Raw genomic sequence first — 24,495 nt, 5'->3', positions numbered from 1 at the left:
TGAAGTTATTTGTGCTGGAGGTGACGTCTGCCTTTTGGAATTAACTTATGATACTGTATTCTGTTATACATTAAGACAGTTTGTTAATCAACAGAAGGCACAAGACAACAGGCGCTCTGCCAGGGAAACAGCTGTGAGCAGTTAGAGAAACAGACGTGTACGCTCAAGACAGGGAAACAAGCAGGTGCTGCACAGGAAGCTGGGCAAACATAGAGATGGGTTCTAATTATTGTAGGTTTCAAGTAAAGAAGCTTTGCATGTAAAACATCCTCTTTTTTAAAGTTGAGTGTAACTTTAAGTCTGTCAACTATGGGAGCTCTCAAAGGAAATGCATCAGTACATCTTATTTTACTTCATTTTCTCATGGGAAAGATTACATTTCTATCACAAGCTGATTTTAGTTGGTTTTCCAGGATTAACTAACAGAAGAGCCAGCAGTGCTATTTCAAGATAATAAACTAAAAACCATCACATGATCACATGAATACAACTGAAACTGAGTAACTGTCATGGGAAAACTGAGTAAAATAAAATGAGTTTCCATAGTAAACAATGCTCTGTACCAGAAGTTGGATTTACACTGTTTTTGCTTACCATTTTCTTTCCTAGTCATGAAATCTCATGAAGTTGGAGTTGTTTTGTCGAGGATAAAAAAAAAAGGCATAACCAGAAAAAATTAAGGCCCACTGTTTTGCAAAAATTAAAAAGCCTTTAATAAATGGGACGAAGTGCCTACACATTTAAACTTGCAAAGTCTTCATCAGGGCATTTACAAACAAGTGCCTGTTGACAGATTTCCAAGGCTGTGGCACCTGCCTTGCAATCAGGGTCAATTGCTCATCTCAGGTGCAGTGAGAAATGTGGGTGTGTACTCCTAATCTCTGCACTCCAACAAAGCAAGCTCACAGTAAAATACGAACGTTACACTCTCAGCAATAACAAAACTACAACCATTATCACAAAGAAAAGAATAAAAGAGTTACAATAAAGCCAAAGAACAAACAAAATAATGGCTTACAGAGAACAAAGGTGACCTACAGACATGGGGTCTAGTCCAGCTCCTCATTTCTTCCAGGACTTGTTGTAGCCTTTAGCTTGAAGACCCCAAAAGTCTCTCTTTCTAATAGTTTCTGCAGTTTACAGGTACAGTTGGGGTCCCTAGTCTCTGGTACCGCTCTGTACTTTAAGGTGCAGTGGTGCCTTTATTATATTCACACCCTGCTGACTTAAAGAACTTTACACTGATACCCACACTTTGATTGGTTTCATATAGTGTAAGTGATGATGTTGGGGTTATGTTGAGGTCTCTGCATGCTATCACTTTATCTTAATAAAACACGGTAAAAAAGGAAAGCATACCACTTCAGTAATTTAGGCCAACCTAAAAAATAAAAAAAAAAAAAAAAAAAAAAGTTGTAGTGAAAGACATAAATAACACAATGACCACAACTGGGGCAGATTTGGAGTGATGATCTGAAAGAGCACTGACACCACCCAGTGGCAACTTGAAGTCATTACATCTCCAAATCAAAGCTGATCCAGGCTTAACCTCAATGCCTCAATTAATGCTTTAAAAAGGAAATAAAAACAAAATTCAAAATTTAAAAAGTTCATATCAAGCCTTTTATTTGGTATACAGATATTCGTAGATTTATACAGTATATATAGATATATGTATATATGTAACACATGTGCCACAGCAAAGTCACAGACAAACTTATCTACTTATAAAAAGAAGGGAAAAGAAAAATATATCATGTGCTTTCTTCCAAAGTAGTGCCGTGAAGCGTGTGTAATGAATGAAGACTGTAACTGGAATGATGAGGTAACTGCCAGGCAGGAAAACAATCACTTGTAATGGTTCTATAATAATAATAATAATAATAATAATAATAATAATAATAATAAGTTTTTATTATTATTATAATTATAGGAATATCAAAATCATAGTTATCATAAGAATGATAATGAAAATCTACTGAAAGAGATGGATCAAAGAGGCAACCAATAAGTATAGTGGCGACATGGACCCTTAGTGTCAAACTAAAGACAAGGATTTAAGTCTAAAACACACACACCCACACACAGTATGCATACGAACAGTGCATAAACGTACAAACAGGAAGTAAAGTCACTCACTCAGGAGAGCAAAAAGCCCCCAGATGACACGGACTCTCATCTGATACACAACAACTCAGGCATGCTAGACATCTAAAAATCTCTCATACACAGAAAACACACATTTGTGTACCACAGCCCCCCGTTACAGGACTGACCCAATGACACACAAGCCAAGATGTCAGGCTGAATTTCATTTACTCAAAATTATGAGGGGAACATTCATGTGAAAAACAGACGGAGGGGAAATTACATCAGGTTAAATAACTGGGAAAGAAATCAGAATCAGATTAAATGTCAGGGAGAAGGGGTAAAGAGTTAAATTATAAAAACAGGAGGGGTGCTGCATGAACAGACGCGAGAGTGGGTGTAAGAAGTTCATGTGTAGCGGTAAAACAGGAGCAGGTAGTGCTGGATGTGTTTGACAATCTATCAGGAGTGTCTGGCGCCCTCATGTGGTCACTCTGAGTCTCTCTGCACCTCGGAGGCATCAGCCCGACAAATGGGACACGTCCTGTTGGCCTGAGTCCAGAGAGAGGGTACAAAGATTAAGTTAATGGAGGAAGTCTGAATCAAAAATAACATTACTATTAAACCATTATTATTTTTGGACCATCACTACACTCCCTATATAAAAGCCTAACACCATGACCTTCTTTGTTTGCATTGATCCATAATTTTCTACAATCAAGTTCATAATGACACTGAGGTGCACACCACAATCACAAGTAGTTGTTTTTATTAGCTCAAGAACTCTGAGTTCAAGAGTCACTTTAGTAGTTTCAGTAAGACAATGTGTGATGAGGTTTGTGTCAGATGAGATGAATGTGGATTATCAGTTATTGTGGCTGAAATCACACCCTCCCTTCTCTCTACAAAGACAGTTCACTGTAGTGGACTATAAAGGAGCTCATTAGTACAACAACTAAAAAGTGAAATTCATTACTCCTACAATTAAATGTAAAATGCAGCTGGAAATATTAATAGAAGCAGTAGAATTTCAGTGATAACTTATAAATGAATTATGTTATAGGGTACTGTATTATCTAAAAATAAGTATTTTTGCCACCATTTATTCGTTTTTGTGCAGACTAGTATGAAGCGTGTCATCATCATAAAAAAAACGAATGTTAATCCTTTACTCTTTATAGGTTGTCTGCAGTGATGTGATCCTGATGACATAGAAAAGTCAGAAGAGGTGCAGGAAGTGAATAACACTGGTTAGGAATATATGAGAATGGAGGACAGCATGTATGTTAAAAATTTCAGTGGACCTGCATGCTGCAGTTGTGATCAGAAAATTTAGACGGGTATGATCCATACACCTTACAAAAAAGTGATTTTTCCCACAAGTTCACTGATTTCCCTGGGGTGGAGTCGAACCAATATCACAAATGACTGGTCAATCAGTCCTACAGACCTCCTACTACACATCTAGCCAGACGAAGGGAAGAATCTTATGAAGTCTTGTACTGAGCTAAAAGGCTAGCATTGCCCCTCTACCAGCTTTTTTTTTGTCATGACATCCTTTTTATGGAAACAGTGATGTGATATTAACCAAATAAGCCTTTCTCACAGAGTAATGACATGCCATTCATAAATGAACTGGTTCTTATAAGCTCGCTTTTTATGAACGACCAGAAGTGGCTCCTGTTTGAGAGCCAGTTTCCTTTCCTCTATTGTTGTCATATTTCATACACATTTAAAAAGCCAGACTGGTGTCAAATGGAAGAGCCGTTTGTGTGCCAAAAGACTGGCTTTTATCACTAAACTGAGCCAAATGATCCAGATCTATGAAAAGAGACAAACTTCCCATTGCAGTGAGATGGACAGACATGGGCAGGGTTTGCCGTGCCAAACTATACTGAACCAGACTGGGCTGCTGTATGGAAACAGACCATATGTGAGCCTTGTCTAACTCCGCCTGTCCAGGCTTGGACGGAGGTTTTTAATCCATGTCTGCCTCTGTTTCTCCATGAGCTTTTCAAACTTTTTGCCTGAACTCTTCACTACGTTTTATACTCAGAAGTAGCTTGCTTTTTTTCCCCACAATTTCAACAGTTGACACAGCTGTAAACGGCACAAAACGTAAGCATTTTGACAGCACTTCTCAATGCAGACTAACCTGACTCAACCACCCTGACACAAACTTTATAATTTCTTAGTCACACTAAGGAGAGAGTCTTTACAGAAGAGATGAAGCAAATTAAACAAACAAATTAAAGCTTAGTGAAGGTGACATTGAGGCCAACTGACCATGGTGTTGTTCCTTTAAAGCCTAACATTAGCTTTTAACTTTCACCACTTCTGTTTACGCATTAAAACTCATAGCAGTGGTGTTCATTTTTAAAGATTATCTTGATTAACTAATTATTTGTGTGCGTGCTTAACTTCTTTTTTTCACTGAGGAGCTAATTTTCTGCGATAATCCTATGAAAGAAACTTATAGGCTGTCACTCTGTAAAGAGCAAGCAAGGCTAACTTTCAGGTTGGCCAATAAAAATGTGTCATCCCTGCAGCACTGTTCTCCAATTTTCTTGTGGTTGTGTGTTTGCAGTGGCTGTGCTCATCTCATCCATCTACCATAGATAAGAGGAGTCGAATGTCCCAGTCTGTGGTGCTGGTAGGCCTACAGGTTATGTTGTGTGCCCCGGAGAGCCTGTTGTCCTGGTTCGACTCTAACCCTTAACTTCTTTCCTACATCTCATTCCCCACTCTCTCCTTTCATGATTTCCTGCTATATTCACCATTGGCACACCTTTCAGACAAAGGTATTAAACACAAAGATAACTCTTGAGGAAGACATCATTTTTTTATATGTCCCTTTCCTCTTGGGAAAGTTTTGCACTGACACATCTTCTCACAATGTGGGATACAGTAAGTCAGCTGTACAGGGCAGGTTAATAATCACTCATAGTTAAAACACTACAAAATGCTAAATGCCCTTCATAGTGCACTATATGGTGAGCAGTGTGATTTCAGACAGACTAAGATTGTCAAAACACTCATTCAAAACATTTAACAAAGCTATTTGAATAATAAAATCAACTGAGATCATAGAGGATTTTCTTGTCCTTAAACAAGAAAATTAGAGATGGTAAATATGTGTATACATTTAATACATCTTCATTACATACTGAGTAGGAGAGCTCTTTAAGTTGAATGCTTACCCTCAGCCACTTGTCGACACATTTCCCGTGGAACTCGTGGCTGCAAGGAAGGACTCGCAGCAGCTGGCGAGACTCAAAATCACTCATGCACACCACACACCTGCAACACAACAAGTATTTACATGTACCATACAGCAACACCAGAGAGCTATCTGTTCATTTCCTCCTGAGTAATATGAAAACATTTAGGAACATTCAAGCTTCTTTTTAATGTGTACCAGGAAGTGCAAAGGTCCAAAAGACATGATGTTAGTAAAACTCAAATATGTTTCCAGGGCAGTTTCAGCTTTTTTTGTTGATCCAATATACGCTACATATTTTTTGAACCCAGTTACTTAAAATAAGTTTTAAGATAAAAAGAAACATTTAAAATGTTTAAATACTCAGAAAAAACACAGTTTTGGTGGTTGTGAGGAGCTTCAACAATAAAATATAAAACAAATATCATTTGATAGCCTGCCACAGGGTTCAGGGACCACTGTTATTTACACTTTATAATAACATAATAGCTCAAAATGTTCCCAATGCAGATTGTCATTTATATGCTGATAACACTGTAATTTACTGCTCCACTCCTACACAGCATCAGACCCTCTGTTGCTTATACAAGACAGGACACGCTGTGTGTGTTAAATTTGATCTTATTGAAAACTTACGAAAAAGTCGTCAAACCTTCCTGCTATCACCACGTCTCAGTGTGAGTGTCTCGTCTTATAATACCTTAGGCTTTTGATTGAGGAGTCTTTGACTTTTGAGCTTTAAATTGAGCAACTTGTAAAGAAGTTAATGCTGCAGCTGGATTTTTATTTCAGAAATAAGTCTTGTTTTTCTTTTACTGTAAAGAAAAGACTTGTTGCTGCCTTTGATGTCTCTGATTGATTATGGGGATGTTCTGTGCATGCATACATCCTCTCAATACCTTCAGTCTTTGGATACTGTGTACCATGGGGCGCTGAGGTTTATTACCAGTCTTAAGTCTCAAACTCATCATTTACTCTGTGTGATCAAGTTGTGTGGCTTTCTTTGACCACACATACACAAAAGCACTGGCATATCCTTATTTTTAAGGCTATACTTAATCTGCTTCGATCATATATCTATAATTTCATTCATGTGAAAAGTTCTGGGAGCTCCAGTCTTCGCTCTGTGACTTAGTCACAGTATTTACTTCTGCTCTCTGTTCTCAAAGTCCGTCTTGAAATGAATAAAAGGAGTTTAAGGTGCTCCTGCAAACTGGAATCTATTACAGAATACTTTGTGTCTGTCTTAAATCTTTTTGAAAGTAAATTAAAGGTGTTGGAGGATGTTTTGACTAGTTGCTTGTAATAGTTTTTATGTTCTATGTCAGCAACTCTGATCATGCTGCTGCCTGTCCTGGCCAGGATACTCCTGTAAATTACATTTTTCAATCCCAATGAGGTTCTCCTGGTTAAATAAATGTAAATAAAATAAAAATGTTTCATGAGAATAAATCAGCCATGATCTTTTCTGCTTACAACTGCCCACTTTGTTTTAAATTTCTTAGATAACTGCACAATAACTAGTCAATAACATATCTACACATCCTTTGCACCTTTGTACAAACTCTTTTCGTTTCTTTGTATTCCATTATATAATGCTACCTTTTAATATTAGTCTATTCAAGTTCCCTGTCAGCTGGAGTGCCACTGTTTTTTATCTTTTATTACACCAAACACCAAGAAAAAAATCGCCATATGTCAAAACAACTTGATTCTGATTTCCTATTAACAAAGATGACTTGATGGTTGCACTCACAGTGTTTGCTCAGACTGATGGTTATTTGGATTGAAGCGGTAGGAAGGAAGCTGCTCTATGTCTCCCTTTGTCAATCCTCTGAGTTTAGCCTCTCCCAGACGCTCTGCAAGGTTCAGGAGGGCCTGTGAGGAAATAAAAACAGAGAAATCAGACCCTTCATCTGGTAAAAAAGAGCATATGTAGGAATGAAGAGGGAGGAGATAAATATTAACCTCATAATTTTCCACTTCTCCATCATCAACATCCAGCTCCAAACTGATCGCAGGACCGGTGGGCTGGACTGGCAGCATTGAACTACAGGACACAGAAATTAAAATTCTGTTCATCTAACTAACCAAGAAAATGTACGCTGTGATTTTCATGTGACATCTTTTGCTTTAATCCAAAAATTCTGCCGTTACGGTTATATTGCTGTTGTTACAATCAGTTGATCCACTTTTAAAATTCTTCACAAGATTTCACTTACCTTGTGGTAAAAAAAGACTTTATAATTTAAAATGAAATGGTTTATTTCCTTTCAAACAGCCCTAGTGCCATTCCTCTGTAGTCTACAGTTAATGCTTTTCTAATAAGGTATTAATCAACAGAAAACTCTAAACCTAAAATGATGATTTAGGTCAGGGTCTGTTGAATTTCTTTATCTTTCTGTCTTGTCTTGTGAGAAAACACACTGATCTACTCACAGGAAGTAAGGCAGGAGGCTTGGGTGGTAAGGCGAAGGTGGCAGTGGCTGTTGTGAGCGGTACCGTCGCCCTGGGAGTCGCCGAGGAATAAAGTTTGGATAGGACTGAGGAGACAAATGAAAAAAACATTCACAGCATATCACTCACTTGTGTTTTCCTCTTACTAAAACAGGTGATAAAAACATCAAACTGAGTTAAACTTATGGCTCACCACTCCAAAGAATTCCTGAGGCAGGGGATCATGGGACAGGAAGTGAAGCTGTGTGGAGTGGGGTGTGAGGGCGGGATGGGTGGCAGGAGGATAGTGGAGCCCCGCGCCCAGAGACAGGTGTTCTCCAAGCAGCTCCACATCATTCTCTATCCTCTGTAACGGCTGTGATTGTGGAGAATAAATGTGCAAAAAACACAACTTAAAATACAAAGTTACCATGAAACGTGATCACTGCCGCAGACTAGCTCAAAACATTTCAAACACTAGGTACCAAATACATTTGACAAATTACAAATCTTCATAGTTTATAGAGTGCTTGGGGTGCAATAAGAAAAACATTTTCTCTGTAAATTGATATATATTATTAATCATATAAAAGCAAGAGTTGGCGCAACCAAATAGCTTTCTATGCATTTCTTTACGTAAAGAATGTGCTGTTTGTTCACACATCACGCCTCTCCTGCAACTTCTCTGCTGAAATACTGTATAAACTTGCCAAACTGGAGCTGTAGTTTGATGGTGGTGTTTAGTTCTGAGGTTAAAGTAGAGTAGTGAGGCGCTGCTTTTGTTGCACTGTTCTAGAATTTCTGTGTGAAACAGGATTTAATAACTCTGACTCTAGCAGCACATAACTACACTCACTTACAGTTAAACAGTCAGTTTTTATATTATTCCAGATATCAAATCGAAAAAAGGTGAGTCATGTTCAAGGTATAGATCTCCACTCACCGATCGAGCCTGTTGTGTTGGATAGGGTCCAAACTGTCCAGGCTGGGGAAGGTGAGGTGGATGGTGAGACAGGTGTGTTGGGGGATGGGGAAGGTGCGGAGGGGGAAGAAGAAAGGTGGGGTCACTGGACAGCAGTGATGGAAATGGGTAAGGCATGGGCAAGTGCTGAACAGAACAAGTCTGAAGCACCTGGTGGAGAGACAAATGAGTAAACGTCAGCATGCCATTTAGTAAGGACTGATACAACCAGAATTTTCAATTCATCAAACAATACAAAATATAAAATCACCACGAGCAAAAAATTTGCAACCCTTCACTGTACAACTTAAATCAAGAAATGGAATGAATAACCTCGAAACACTCACAGGAGGAGGGACACTGCACACAGGATAGTGCTGTCCACTGAAGACCACTGAGCATGCTGGGATCTGCTGAGGTGCAGAGCGAGGCGGTAGGCCTGGTGGAGCTCCAGGAGGAGACAAAGGATACGAAACTGGAGCTGAACCCTAAAATATGGAGATCAAAGAGTCAGAGGTCAGGAAATTTAGACACACAGCCAGAGTTCAAGCTAAGTAGCTGGAAGTAAAGAACTTAGCTCTTGCATTTGTATCGGCACTTATATTTTACATGTATAAGCATCTAATCAAACCCCTTGACTCACTTTTCCCCCTGAGAAGGACCTGCAGATTGAAATTAACCTTGTATCTGATTTGGGGTTTAAGTAAACAGCTCTTATCCCAACAAATAAGAATTTTAATGTGTTTCACTATATCTCAAGAAGCGCAATTCATTAATAATCAAACTGTGACTAAACCAATTTGCAGTTTTCACTTAGACATCCAAAATGATGCTTCAGAATGAAAAGAAAACTGCTTGTTTGGATGTGCCTTCAGGAGAAAAAAAATGAGACGCACCAGGTTTAAGTTCTCTTCGTTAAAGTTGACATTTACCAAAGAATATGGCAGATAAAAGCATTTTACACACCAATACTGCTTCCTAAAAGCTTTACAGTCTGTTATTTCTATGTTTGATAGTAGTGAAAAGTGCCAAAGTTATAAAAGAAAAAATAAAGTTGCATTTTCAAGAGAACCATGGTCAGCATACAAACTTAGCACAAAAAGTAAGTATATTTGTGTTTGGCAGATTATTTCTTAGTCGTAACAATGCGCCCTGACAACAAATCTTATACCGTTGGAAAGCCGGTTTATTTCCCTTTAAAATTGTGAAAAGTTTGTCAAATCTTCTCTGCCAATGCCAAACAGCTTATTTTGCAGTTGCTAATGACTTTGGTTTTGAGCTTCTGGTGTCCCCAGGTGCTGACAATCAGGTGACTTATGCCAAGGGAGATGCCAAGATGAGATTCTTCAACCGGTGGCAATCCTATATCTTCATAACCTTGCAGAGCAGAAGGATCCGCCCGTTTCCATGTTTCTCACTGGAAAATCCATCTTGCAAAGTTCCCATCTGAACCATTTGGGCTCGGTTAGAAAGTGACAGGACCAATCAGCGTTGAGGGGTAGTACTTTCGGGCGCAGTAGAATCGTGTCGTAAGCAAGCAGCAACAAGAAGCCGGTGCAATTATGGCTGAAGATAATAGGGCGGATGCTGCTAAAGCGCCAGTATTATCAGAACATGACAGCATTGCTTCATTAAAAGAAGAACAAAGAACAGCAGTGAGTTGTTTTCTATAAAAAAAAATACAAAAGACGTGTACTGACATGTCTATAGTCACCATAATTTGCGTTATGCAGTTCTATATGGAGCTTATTCCTCAGTAGCGGCTACGACGTCACATTTTGTTGCTCTGATTGGCCCGTAAAGATGTGAGAGAACGTTCATCCAGTCACCCTCCATTTTTTTTCAAAGGCTTTGCCCTTTGCCGAACGCTTGCTATCAGAGGTTTTCCAGATAGATGTGTGAAACAAATCCATCCGGTGTGTCAGGTTAATATCTCTACAGTCTGGGACCAAACTCTTTGCTCCAAGATGACAACGCTTGCCCCCACAGATTGAGGTTTATCATAGACTACATTCAGGATTTGAGAGTGGAGAGGATGGAATGGCCTCCCAGCAGTCCTGACCTCAACCCACTGAACACTTCTGGGATCAGCTTGGGCGTGCTGTTCGTGCCAGAGTGACCAACACAACCACACTGGATGACATGCAACAAATGCTGGTTGAAGGATCTCACAGAAGTATATGACCAAACAGCACCAAACAAGAGTCAATGGCAGAATAAGCTGTTTGACATTGGCAGAGAAAATTTGGCAAATTTTTATGGGAGCAACTCACATACTCAGCTCAGCTGCTCATCCATTTTAAAGGAAATAAATAGCTTTCCCAGCATTATAAGAAGACAAACAACAAAGCAATAACCTAGCAAACACAAAATTCCTCACTTTTTGTGTCAAGTTTAGATCAAGTAATGACATGCAGGAAAGGATCCACAGGCCAGAATTGAACCCAGGCTGTCAGCGTATATGGGGTGTGACCTTTCTGCGAGCCCCTGCTGCCTGACTTATCCATCAGACAGCAAAAAAATATGTTTTGTTGGGTCCTTTTAGCACCTCTTAGAGATGTACACACCACATTTGTGTCAAATATACAGCAGAGAAGAAAGGAAGATATGCCCTCTGGTAAACGGTCCCTATGTTGTCCAGGCGTGTGGACTGTTGACAGGAAACCTAACATCTGTACACAATTATCTTAAAAAGAAAATCAGAAAGCATAGTCAGACCGCAGAATCACTGAATACACTTGTTCTTGATTTTTATGATAATTCAGAGGAAATAATTTACTTGGGAGTATGTTATTTGTCTTATTTGTCTACAAGATGTCTTAAATCTAAATTATTTTGCCTTTTATTATTATTAGTATTATAATTATGATGATTATTATCATTATTATAAATAGTATGTCTCATATTGATATGTTATGTGATTTTAATAATGCACATGCTTCTGAGGTTACTGAACAAACAAAACCGCCTTTGCTGTAGAATATTAAAGTAGGTACCAATATTGTTTGATTTTTAATAGTATTGAATCATAATTCTAAACTGTGGTATAAACATCTCATCATGCTTGGAGGTCCACTTAAAAAAATAAAGTCTATATCAAATATTCAGATTGTTATCCCAATACACAGGACCTATAGAGGCCTTACTATCTAAAGAAGTCACCTGCTCATGGAGGTCCAGCACCACGCTGCTCTGCTGCTGAGATGGGTGGGGGTGTGGGTGTGGATGCTGTGGATGAGCCGCAGGGTGCAGCAGCCTAGGAGACAGGTTTGGTGACTGGTGGAGTGGTCTCGGGGACGGATTTTGAGGATGGTGACCTGGGCGCTCCTCTGGCCCCGGTCCCGGCCCTCGAGGTGGTTGCTGGCTATAAGGCGGGTAGCCCTGGGGCGGAGCTGGGTGGCGGTAGTTCTCATCCTGGTGGCCTGAAGATGAGACATGGTGGGAGTGCAGGTGGTGGTGGTGGTGGTGGGCGTTGGGGTGGTGATGGTGGTGGTGGTTGTTGTTGCTGTTGAAGTGGTGGTGGTTGTTGTGGGCGTGGTGGTGGTGGCGGGTCAGACGGTCTCTCCGGCCACGCTGGCGTCTCATAGGAGGGCTGAAGAGGGAAAATGATAACAAAGTTAAAGAAGAGGCAGAAGAGGCTGTGTATTCATCTGTATGGCTTAAAATATAACACCAGTGCTGTCATCTACCACCAGTAACCTACTTGTAAAAAAAAAGAACACCATATATCAATGCACTGTAAAATCTAGAATAGTCATAGTAGTACATAGGAGGCCGTCTGTTTTTGGCAGCCACCCAGAGGAGAAAGGTTTAAACTGTCTTTCTGAAGGATGATTGTCATTTTGTTCAACAAAGTCCAAAAAATTCAGCTTTTCTTTCAGTACTGTTTCTTACATGTGGAGATTGTAATCCTGCTCACTAACAGTACAGTGCTTCAGCTTTCATCCTGCAGTAACATTAGTAGTCAAGTACAGACCTAGGACCGATTTGGTGCTCTAGTTCTTTAATAAAGGAGTTCTTTGATCAAGCCGGCATCCCACACGGTTTATCTACTCAACAGGACACCACTGCTGTCATTAAATATAAGAATTATGACCAAAAAATGAGGGAGGGAAAGTTAACAGGGCGGACAGAGACATAACAATTTTAATTAATGAATTAACATACAAATACATGAGTCAACATCGGCAACTTATTTAATCATACAAGGTTTGATATTTACTGCCGAATGTTAAAATGGGAAAATAAACGTTGCATGTTTACATTAGTGATGCACAATGTTGGATATGAGTCAGGATATTAGATCTGCCTTTATATAGAAAATAAACTTAACTCATACCTATATCCATATTTAAATGTAGTTTGTACCTTAAACTTCAGTCCTTAAAACACAAAATTTAAAACTCAAGGATGAACAAATGAACACATTTCATTCCTCAAATGCACACTTTTAAAGTGTGAGGAATAATGATGAATAAAGAAAAAGACTTTAGCCGACATAAGCCTGTTGGTCCAGCCTAAGACTCTGATATGTTGGAAAAATAGGTTATTAAATATTAGCAGAAATTTTCATATTTGCCTATACCAATAATTCACTTTTTAAGCCAATATCTACCTATACTGCTATTAAACTGTTATCATATACATATATTTTAGTTTATATAAATGTGCTTGAATCTCGTTCCATCATTGAACAACCACAGCCTCGACCAAAAAAAAGTTTCCACCTAATAATTTCTTCCCATCATCAATTCGTTTTGATAAAATGGCATATATAAACTATTTCTCATTCATTTGAACTGAATCCTCCTGTTAGGGTGTGATGCATGACGTTTCTGATTACAGCGTTATCTGAGCGAGTGATGCATTACTGTAAATGTTAGTGATGCACAATAATTTTTTTGTTGAACCGATACCGATAACGGATCATTTCCTACTCCTGATGGCCAATAACCGATAAGAACTGATCATTTTTTTTCAATTGTTGGTTTGAAAACATATATTTATTTGATGTATTTATGCACATCTGGTGGTAAGAAGGGGTTAATATATAGTGAGCAAAGATATTTATAACTTACTCTAATATCACTCATGTTTAAAAAAAAAAAACAATTTTGACTTTACAGCTGTTATTTTTTAGTTAAACATTTGTGTACCAAAGTACAATACACAAACAACTGACGTACATTTTTCCCCTTTTTCCTTGAAATAAATTTAAGTATCTAGGCAAGTGGTCAAATCTGACATTTCATTTAACTAAACAATAAATCAGACATAAAACCAAATGATAACAAGCTGTAATGATTAACAAATGGAAATGTTTGGGGTCTGGGTTTTTGTTTTTGCTGCATAAGTTACAAATAAAGAGAGCTGATGTTTTACATAAAAATTAAAAATATACACTGACATAAGTCATATCAGAGATAGGTTAAAATGTAAAGTCCACTGTGGTCTGTGGCTAAACTTCTGTTCCTAATGTCGATCAGACTGAATGAATCCACGTCAAACAGAGCAGGCAGGTATACGTTAATGAAAGTAGCGGTGGATCAGGAGATATCAGAATGATTTTGTCATTATTAGCGCTGCCTTTTGGCTCTGACGAACTTTGTGCAGTTTCCAATGCCTGCTCAATCAGCACTCTGCCTTGTCTTAACCTTTGGCTTGGTCCTAATGCCCACAGCTAACACTAGCGGCTACTGCCGCTTTGTTTTAATGCTGTTAGGATGATGACATTAAGTGACTTATAAGATTGTTAAAACTCGTAGACTGTTTTCCACTCTTCAGGATCTTTGCGGGGCAACTTTTGCAAACACTGTTGTGTTATCCTCCCCGAAAACACTGAATTGCTCCGCCAGTACGGCTGAGGTTGTGTCCTTCTTCTTCTGTGGTGCTTAACAGCGGGAAACGTACTGCGGCACCACCTGCTGTTTCGGAATGTGTAGTCTCGTGAGAAAGAAAACAAACGCCTTTATTATCGGTGGAATTTATCGGTTAATATTTTATTATCGGGAAAATTAAAATATGTAAAATATATGCAATATCGGCCGATAATTTATCGGTGCCGATAACTATCGTGCATCCCTAGTAAATGTGTTTGCAGCACCTATCTAACACCCATTTCTGGTGCTTATCGATATAATCACATCTACCTCTTCCAGTTGCATTATGAGCAACACACATCCACTTTGGAACTATCTGAGTATTTCTTGTACTTGGCATCCAGTCAGCAGTTTATTTTCACTAGGACCCTACTGACTTGCCACCACTTTTCTTCTCACTTCTTTGTGCCCTCTGTTCTGCACACAGCCCTGCAGTCTCATGCCTTTATATGGGCATGAAAGTGTTTCTGTATGCTAACAAGAAAAAATGTGCACAAGCTTCCAGCTTACAAGCATTTATCAGTTTAAGAATACAAGACACTACAATTCACCAGTTTAGGAACACATCAAGAAACTGACAAAGGCTGCGTTTAGAAACTTTTGAACAAATTTAAGGAAAATCTTAGGAAAATATTGGTAAATGACGCCAATAAATTTGAAGGAATACTTTGTTTCATCAGGCCACGTGCACTGAGTGATGGTAGCAGCTGCTCTAGTGGTCATGATGCCATATCTCCATGAAGAAGCTTTAGATGAACTATAGCACCGCTCTCTATACATTTTATACTTGATATTGGTTGATATCTGACACAGCTCGCTTTTCAAATGAAAAACAGTATTAAGAATGCATCTGGCTCACCCCATGTTATAGTACTGGTGACTCCTGTAACACCGGCTAGATCACAATGAACAGTTTTAAGTGTCTGCCAGAGAACTACATATTTCTTAAATCACCTAGAATGAAACTCAGTTGGAAACAGTTTGATCATCAAATGAATTGTGTAATTCTTGATTCTAGACACAGTTAATGTTGTTTTGTTTAATGAGCCTGAATCAAAAACACTGACCCACAGAGATCTGGAAGCTGTTTTTGTCATTTCTGAGCCGTGTGACCCCAATTTTTTTTTCCTTTGCCCTGAAGAAGCTTTTACTAGGGCTTATTTTGAGTAAAACTATACAAAATATGATTAAAATAAACAACCCCAAATTAACAATGCCATCTTTGAACTCTTTTTTGTACTTCCAAAGGTGTTCAATATATGATGATAAACATTTCAACAACTAAAGATTTTGCGATTTTACTATAGCCTACTTACTTACAACAGCCATGAAAAACAAGAAATACATTCAATACAAATACATTCATTCTAATCTTGTATAACCTTCTTTGAACATCATCATTTATAAAATGATTTTTACTTGCATTTGTGTCAGACACTAACCTGCGTCTGTTGCGAAGGGGAGTGTGGCATCTCTCTGGCATGTAGTGGGGGTGTGGTCTGCGACTAGGAGGCAGTTCCCAGGGGCGAATAGGAGAGGATGGGGTAGAGGGAGGGGCGGAGTTTAGATCCAGCATGGACTGCTGAGAAAGACGCTGCCTTTTTGGGCTTGGGCTGTCTTCCATCTACACACAGAGGTAAAGGAGGAGAGTGAGGAAGAAGCCGGGGGGTCAGGAAGAAACAAAAAGAGGACAGACAAAAGGAGAGGATGAGTAAGAAAGAAAACAATGGCATACAAATCCTATTCAAACCAGGAGCAGAGCAGAGGCAACAGGCATGGGTCATGTTTCATACTTACTTTTTCCCGGTCCTCACTGCACACATTATCTGGATGAAAATGTAGCACTCCTCCTGCAGGTCACAGAGGAAAAAGACAATCAGGACTGAAAGAACACATTAGCATCACAAGACACATGGGCTTAAGCTCCCCATGCCAGCTGAAACACAAAACCACACAGATTTTGATTTATTTTCAAATTTGAAGACCACTAAATGCCAAAACAGTTGTTATCATGAAGGCTGATTTTCTCTGACAGATTTAAAAATGACTAAATCCCACAACAGTAACACCAAAGTACATCCAACATCTCTCTTCACAAACAGAGCTGCTGTCCTCCACAAGGGTCCGTCCTCCAAAAACTCCTTTGAATTTCCTGCTTTAATTGTGTGGACAAGAAAGGAAGCCATCTCTGGAAGATGTCACATTAGAGCCTTCCTCTGTGGCTCTCACAGACAGATCTTTCCCACTGATCTACCATGAAAAGACTGAGCACCAACTCGCAGAAAACAGACACACAGACATCCACTTATCAAACATGTACAACACAGCAGAGCATCTTGTTAGCTCTGCACATGCAACAATGTTTGAATGCAGATAATGACTTCTGTCTGCAGTCATCAGCTCACATCGCTATTCTGTATGTTACCTAAATGGATTGCCAAATAGGACTGTTTCTAGCTGATCACTTGATAAAGCAGTAGTAAGATCAAATTTAATGTTTAAGTCAATAACAAAGAAGAAATTCTGTTGTTGATTGGGGCCAGTATGGGTGTCTAGATTTTTCTTTTTCTTCTGAGGATGTATTTTTAGACAAGTCTTTTTTTATTCCTCTTTCCTTCAATTTTAAATGGTATTCTACAGACTGAGGTTTGTTTCTTAGTTCATTCTTAAACCTAAAAGTATGTTTTAAGGACTGAAGTTTTAGTTCTGGGCTACAGTTATATATTCGTATCGGTTTTGGCCAAAATGAATTTACAAATCTTGGCTTACTGGATGTCATGAATATCCAATGTTGTGCATCCAGAACTAAGGTTGTCAAAATGTTTGATACTTTCAAGGCCACTTGTTTTAAAACAATAAAGTCTGCTTTATTTTAATGCAGAGTAATATTGAAAGTGGGGCTGAACGATTTGCAAAAAAATCTAATAGCGATTTTTTCCCCCTGATATTATGATTGCGATTTAATATGCGATTATCATTAGATTACTCAACTTAACACTTTTCAACAAATTAAACCAATAAATCAATATTATAGCCTACATTAAGTCAGGAACACCCATCATACATTTTACTATTTCATTGCAAAATGGATGTAGCCTACAGTTTTACTTGGCAGAGAAGGCTCTGCTCTAAAGATGCTACCTCGGTTAGTCAAGCAGCTGGCTTTGACTTTCCAGGGAACACATGGCTAGAAACCCCCATATGGATTGAATACATATGACAGTGTGTATTGAAAAAAATGAAATATTTCAGGGGCAATTAATCCATAGAGCATGAATCTGAATATGAGGATGCAACAAGCTTTAAGCTATAAAGGAGGTGGTTGGGTGGCGGAGGTTAAGCTTGTAAAGCTTCTGCAAAAAAATAAAATAAAATCTATTTTGACATATTTCAAGTTTAAGAAATATTGCAACTTCTGTGATTTGTAAATTGCAGCAGGCTATATTGCAATTTAATCTAATTTGCAATTAATTGCCCAGCCCTAATTGAAAGGCACCCACCTTTGAAAAACTACATCTTTCTCATCAGATGGGTGCCCTGGAGATTATTAAATACACAAAAAAGTATCATTTGCATTAACTTTTGTCAAGTTAAGTACATTTTGTGCATCACAATAAATATTTTTGATAACAAATATTGGCAATCGGTCTCATGATCAGCAATGGCCCTGAAAAACCAAAATTGGTCAACCATCCCCTACTAAATATTCCAGGTAAATTCCTGTACATTGTCTACAACAGTATTTTTTAAATGAAGTGGCAAGAGGCAACCATTACTACAACAATATGACTAAAGTAATGCAACATGTTTAAAAGAGGCCATTTTGTAGAGTTTGGCTTGATCTCAGGTGTGCCTTGAACAACAATGTATCTTTACATTGACAGCTTTTTGCTAACAAATCCTGTTGGTACCATTTGACTGGGCAGGAGTTTGCCTGCAATTCTTGATTGGAGGAAAAATGAAATTACTCTTCATTGGTCACTTAGATTTCTATTTGTGTGTGGTACCATAACAAGTACCAATATCATTTGATTTTAATGAGTATCATATTGATATTTAAGGTTCCGAGATTGTGATAACCCAGAAGGAGTTAGTTTAATCCCTTTTAGTACCTCAAACTAGAGAAGTCTCCAAGAAATGACTTGTTACTGAAAAGCCTTATTGCAAGTCTGCATTTCCAGAGTCATCTAGCAAGCTCAGGTGTCACTTAGCAAGGCAGTGAACCATTATCAGATCTCCAACAACAGCTCAGAGCCCCGATTCTTTCCCCTATTTTATTTTTCATCTTGTTGTGATGAGCTGGGGATAAAAATCTTTCTCCAAAGATCAATAAATAGTCACAAGAAGACTCCCCAATGATGTGAATAGACTAGTGTGCCCCCAAAACACTGAAATACAAACAAAAAAGGGACAAATCTCTGAATAAAAGCTGTAATAGCATAACCATAATCTTTGAAAAACACAACACTCTCCCAACTGTTTATCTGTGGGCCCACATGTGCAATCTGGATGCAGAATGTGCACACAGACATTTCAGCAGCTTAAGAAGGATGTCCTTGAACTCAGCTGACAAGAGTTTCCTCTGAGCAGTCCCCCAAAAACCTTTAATCACCAAAAAGAGGGGGTGTGAGGGGGTCTCTCCTCCCCTCATCTCTTTCTGCTGCTTCCCTCATCCAAACAGCCCCCGCCTGGCTCCTCAGAAACAACAGATCTGAAAAGCAGCCCCCCCCCATCCCTTTCTTGTCTTTGCGACGCCACTCCAGAGCCATGTGAAGTCTGGCGATAGTGACAGCTCAAAGGCGCCCTGCTAGTGGCTGCGGAGAACAGAGGGACTGTCGCTTGACTCACTAGCCCACAGTACAGCCAACCCACTGGCTTGCATCTTAATTCATCTACTCTTCCTTTTTTATGTAGGCCTCACAGGGTCCTGGGCCTCAGTCCCCCATGTGTTTTGAGGAGAACTAGAACTGTTAATGCCGATTCACCCCAGGGGGGCCATTGGAAAGGGGATGTTAAGAGTCTGTATCAGTTCTGTTGGTGTGAAGGAACAACCTTGTTCCCTCTGAGGAAAACTAACAGCATATTTCACATAGGAGGACATCAAGTCACATGGTCAGTGAATTTAATATTATTAGCTGTCATTACTCCTATTCTTACATTTGAAATGTTATTTACAAGGAAAAAAAACAAAAATGGGGGAAACAACACTTGTGTTACCCTTATCATCTCTGAAGATCTCAAATAATCACTCATTAAAGATTTGTAAACACAGTTGCTGTTAGGTTGCAATCCTAGCAGGTTGGCAAATGCAAAGACTAAAAAATGCCAAACTGGGTGATCATGTCTGCCACCAAAGGAGTGAAAAAGGGAGGGACAGAGGTGAAAAAACTGAGATAAGACAAGGGGACACTCTTTTAACGCCTCCAGATTCCAACTCTGACACATTCTGCATAATGTGATGCCAAAGAATGTGAAAGTGCCATGCAAAAAAACACAAGCACAGATAAACAGGAAATCTGTAATGTACTCTAAAATCCACAGCCTTGTTTTGCTTACACACAGAAAATCACACTCTGATCGCAGCCATTCAGGAAGGAGCATGTGCAGCTGTTTGGAAGGACGAGGCAGATCACACAGCTGGGAGATACACCCTTTAAGTCATTCACATAAGACCCTCTCTGTTGTCGCTCAATTTGGGAAGCATGTGTTTTTACTGGTGTCCCCTCTGCGGGTTATTTTGGGTGTTTGGCAGCAGTGCAGCTATTACAACAGTGACCCATTAAAAGCCTGCTTTCATTCATTCATTGCACTATTTTTTGCCTTCGAGGGAACTCAATCTGGTATTACAGAAGTCACTTTCCCACAGTCAGTATTGGAAACCTGCACATCACTAAATACACTGATGTCATTGACTGCATTTACATGCACACTGGTATCCTGGTCATAATCCTGTTTTTGAAGTATTGCAGACATGTGCTTTGCATGCAAACATCCTATCATGGCTTTAGAAACCTGGATAAGCTCTGATCCTGGTTTTGTGAGTCCTGGATATTCCTGGAGTCTACCATAAGACCAGGATACTGTGTTATAAAAAAAACTTTATTCAGGATTCTGAATGTTCTGAACACCTTTGTGCAAAAAAACAAAAACAAAAACAAAAAAAAAGAAGGCTGCTGAAATGTGGAGGAATAAAACCACAGCTGCACATGTATGGTCAGAAACCTTACAACTGTAATGATAATGTAAACAGGATGGTGAATTACCAGGATGTTTTGTTTTCTGCAAACATCTTATTGAGCATAAGGCTGAAATGAAGGGGAATTATGATCTTATTAACATTTTTATATTGGAAAACAATTGGGGCTTTATTGCAGTTCTGATTAGATTTGTTTTCTGTTTTCTTCTCTGTTTTTAGTTTTTTCAAGTTTTTAAATCCACGTCTTAGTGAAACAGGTTCGTAAAAGAGTATTTACTTTTTTCCTGCATTAAAAGTCAGTTAAGACAGTGAGATGGCCTAGCGCAGAGGTATCCAAACTATGGCCCCGGGGCCAAATGCGGCCCACAGTCCTTTTTCAATTGGCCCGCAGCGTATTCTAAAAATTAGGGATGAATGATTTGCAAAAATAATCTGATTGTGATTTTTTCCCCAAATATTGCGATTGTGATTTAATATGAGATTATTCTTGGGTCAATCTTAAGTATTTTTTTGACAAATTTAAGCAATAAATAATTTCATAAATAAAGATCATATGTATTCAAAACAATGAAACTATTTCAGAAGCAATTAATACATAGTATTATGAATCTGAATATGGGGGAGCAACAAGCCTTAAGCGATAAAGGAGGTGGCTGGGGTGGAGGAGGTGAGGCTGGCTACCAGCTGATTGCAGATGGGGTATGACTTTCGTGAAGTAACGCTAGGCTTCATCAGTTTAATTTAGAATGAGCTAACTATTTTTGCTTGTATTGCAAATGTGATGTCATTTGCTTTGTTTCAAGGCATTATAATTTTTATGTCACTCATTTTGATTAAGAAAAACATACATAAAACACAAAAAGGAAGATTTTTGTAAACTATTTTTAATAAATTGACACTTAAATGTTTGCATAATGTGCATAAAATCTCTGCCACTGCAAAAAAAAAAAAAAAAAAAAATTTTTAAACTGGTGTCTTGACACATTTCAAGTTAAAGAAATACTGCAATTTCTATGATTTGAAAATTGCAGCAGGCCATATTGCAATTTAACCTAATTTGTGATTAATTGCCCAGCCCTACTAAAAATCAAATTAAATATGGCCCGGATTAGAACATGAAGCTTGTGTTTGACTACACTGCACTTCTTAGTTTCAAAGCAAGGCTATGATACCATGCTAATTCAGTAAACAAACATTTTGACAAGAAAAATTTATTGATTTGGGTCTTTTTGTGACTTCTTTAGACAGTGCTGTAAATGGTTAACATATTGACAACCAAAATGATAGCAATAACTTGATTTATAATGCCCTGATGGAAAATTATAGCAATTAACTGTACTGATGGTGTTTCAGGGGCAAATCCAGTAGAAGCCAGGGCCTACCAGGGCCCATGAATTCTGACTGGCCTCCAAAAAACACTCTAAATAGTTGGCCATTTGCCTTGTCAGCCATTAACTAGCCATTTAAGCATACACAATTACTAAGCATATCTTAACCTACATCTGATTGGTTTCACTTACTTCAATATGTTCAGGCGAGGTATATGAAAGCGGTCCCACCATCCTTTTATATTTCTATATATGGCCCGCAGTGGAAAAAGTCTGGACATCCCTGGCCTAGTTAGGTTGCACCCCATATACGTGGGTGGCCTGGGTTCAAATCCATCATGTCTCTCCCCCTCTTATATCCCTGTTTCGTGCTCTGTCACTGTCCTCCATTCTAAATAAAGGCATTAAAAAAGCCCCAAAATATACCTTTAAAAAGTAAATTCTTTTTTCAAGAGATTTTATTTCAAGGCTTGTTTCAAGCCTCCAAGCCACTCTGAATCATCTGTCTTTTTTATTAAGACCATGCAAACTGCCTGCATCTCTAAATCATCTGCCCTTGAACTAAGAAATCATGCTCTTCTCACAAGATTTAACATTTAATATTTATTAAAGAGTTAACCCATTATATTATCTTCATGTCTTGAACACAGGAGCTGCATAATATGTCTAGGAGGCCTTCAGTCTCACACTAGTCAGTACATCCAAAGAAAAAGTCATGATTCTGCTCAGCACTGACATACTATACAAAGTTCAGCAGCCTGGTTTGCTCTGTTAACTTGGGTAAATGTTATTCAAACCTCTACGGCAAAAAGCCCACAACAACACCTGACATGACATATAGCTGGCCTTTCAAGCAACAGCTGGTGGTGAGAGCACAAAGCCTTTTAGTTAAATGTCTAAAAGCCTGTTAAGCTGCTAGTGGTCTGCTTGCATCCCTCAGGGGGTGTATCCTGTATGTGTGTGATGTGCATCTGACCGGGCATGGGCCCTGTTTACTGAAGCCTACTTACCAGCCCCGGGGTGTCTGTGTGCTCCATGCGAAGAGTGGCGCTGCGCCCCCGCGGACAGGTAGTTCCCCTGGGTGTGCTGCTGCTGGCTCTCCGGGTAGCTGCGACCGCCGTGGTGCTGCGCCCAGGCAGGGGTGCTCTGCTGCGGGTAGCTCACCCCTCCTCCGCTGGCGTTCAGAATGCTCCCGTTACTAACCGCGTTACTGCTACCGTTGTTCCCTACGTTACCGTTCAACCCGAAATGGTAGAAGCCAGAGCGAGACCGAGACCGCGTCCTCGGGGGGTCCATGGCCGGGAAGAGGAGAAGGAAGAGGAGGAGGGCGGTGGTGGTGGATGAACGTGATGAAGGTAGGAGAGATGGACGTCCAGAAACGGGCAATAGCCTGCCTCTCCTGACCGCGGCTCTTTATCTACTTGGTTAGCTCTGATGACGACCGGCTGCTGCGAGTGTTTTCTGATGCATTTAAAGCTGTTGTTTCAGTATAATGAGCAGAGATACCTGGAAGCCCTCATATGTCGCACAAGCACCATCTGCATCGACCCCAGCCACTCTCCCCCTAGCTCGGTGTGAGCCAACTGAACGGAAACCGCGTTTAATTTCACCACTTTCAACCCTACAAAAGTATATAAATTGTGTTGTAATTATAGTATCATGCTATATAAAAAGCAACGTTCAAAGCACTATTTTCTCAAAGTTTACTAATTTTTGGTTTTCGTCGTTTCCAACACAACAGCTGCGCGAGTCTCAGGTTCTCTATTGTCTTTTCACAGTGAATCAGTCAGGCTTTCCCACAGTCGGTTTAAGTATGTTTAAAGCTACTAGACGAACACAATTTGGTCCTAAACGATTTAGCTCACACTGACTGCTGTATTAACAGTCAACTACAACTAAAGTTAGTATTAGTCGTCAAGTTAAATACTTAAATCCCTAAACACAAGCAAAATGGCTAGATGACGAGCGCTAGCAAACTAAAGGAAACCAGTAGCCCTTATATCTGGCACTGAAACAAAGTTAATAGACTATGTTTGTGAAAAAAGGGTAGTAGATACACTGCGGGTATCGTATTATACGCATTAAAGTTACTCCCTTTGACGATAGTTAACTATACCTACTCGGTCAATTAGCATAATGTCGATTTTCCAGCTAGCCCAAGGCTAACAGGAAGCGGAGTCTAGAGGGGAAAACAAGTCCAACAGTGCCGACATTACAAGCTAGCAAACGTCGCACTGTATCGAGGTTAGTCTTGTCGCTAAACAGGGCTAAAAGCAGATAACATTATACCGCACAAGAAAATAGATAGCTACCTTATCCGTCAAGTGAGGTGGACAGTATTTGTCCAATTTAAATCCCCTCTCGCATTCGCTATCGAGTGTTTTCTC

At 39.3% G+C, this 24,495-nt stretch overlaps 1 protein-coding gene across 1 annotated transcript; it reads right to left on the bottom strand.

Annotated features, from left to right (window-relative positions):
* Positions 1-2,299: 2,299 nt before the first annotated feature.
* Positions 2,300-24,495, bottom strand: LOC121516421 (E3 ubiquitin-protein ligase RNF38-like). Its single transcript, XM_041797710.1, has 13 exons — positions 24,421-24,495; positions 23,119-23,729; positions 16,382-16,434; positions 16,027-16,208; positions 11,868-12,297; positions 9,053-9,193; positions 8,688-8,876; positions 7,959-8,120; positions 7,748-7,851; positions 7,277-7,358; positions 7,065-7,186; positions 5,289-5,388; positions 2,300-2,640 (listed from the first exon to the last, which is right to left on the bottom strand). Exons 2-13 carry the CDS (start codon positions 23,402-23,404, stop codon positions 2,578-2,580), a joined length of 1,914 nt encoding a protein of 637 aa, XP_041653644.1. The 5' UTR covers positions 23,405-23,729; positions 24,421-24,495; the 3' UTR covers positions 2,300-2,577.

The sequence above is a fragment of the Cheilinus undulatus genome, linkage group 10 (assembly GCF_018320785.1).
Source record: "Cheilinus undulatus linkage group 10, ASM1832078v1, whole genome shotgun sequence".
NCBI classification, from domain to species: domain Eukaryota; kingdom Metazoa; phylum Chordata; class Actinopteri; order Labriformes; family Labridae; genus Cheilinus; species Cheilinus undulatus.
This window is presented reverse-complemented; position numbering and strand designations above follow the sequence as displayed.

Coding starts and splice junctions, on each gene's coding strand:
- LOC121516421 (XM_041797710.1), bottom strand. CDS start 23,404: ATGGACCCCCCGAGGACGCGGTCTCGGTCTCGCTCTGGCTTCTACCAT. Junction 12,298..16,026: donor CCCCTTCGCAACAGACGCAG/GTTAGTGTCTGA, acceptor TTCCCTCTTCAG/CCCTCCTATGAGACGCCAGC. Junction 7,852..7,958: donor CTCAGGAATTCTTTGGAGTG/GTGAGCCATAAG, acceptor TTGTCTCCTCAG/TCCTATCCAAACTTTATTCC.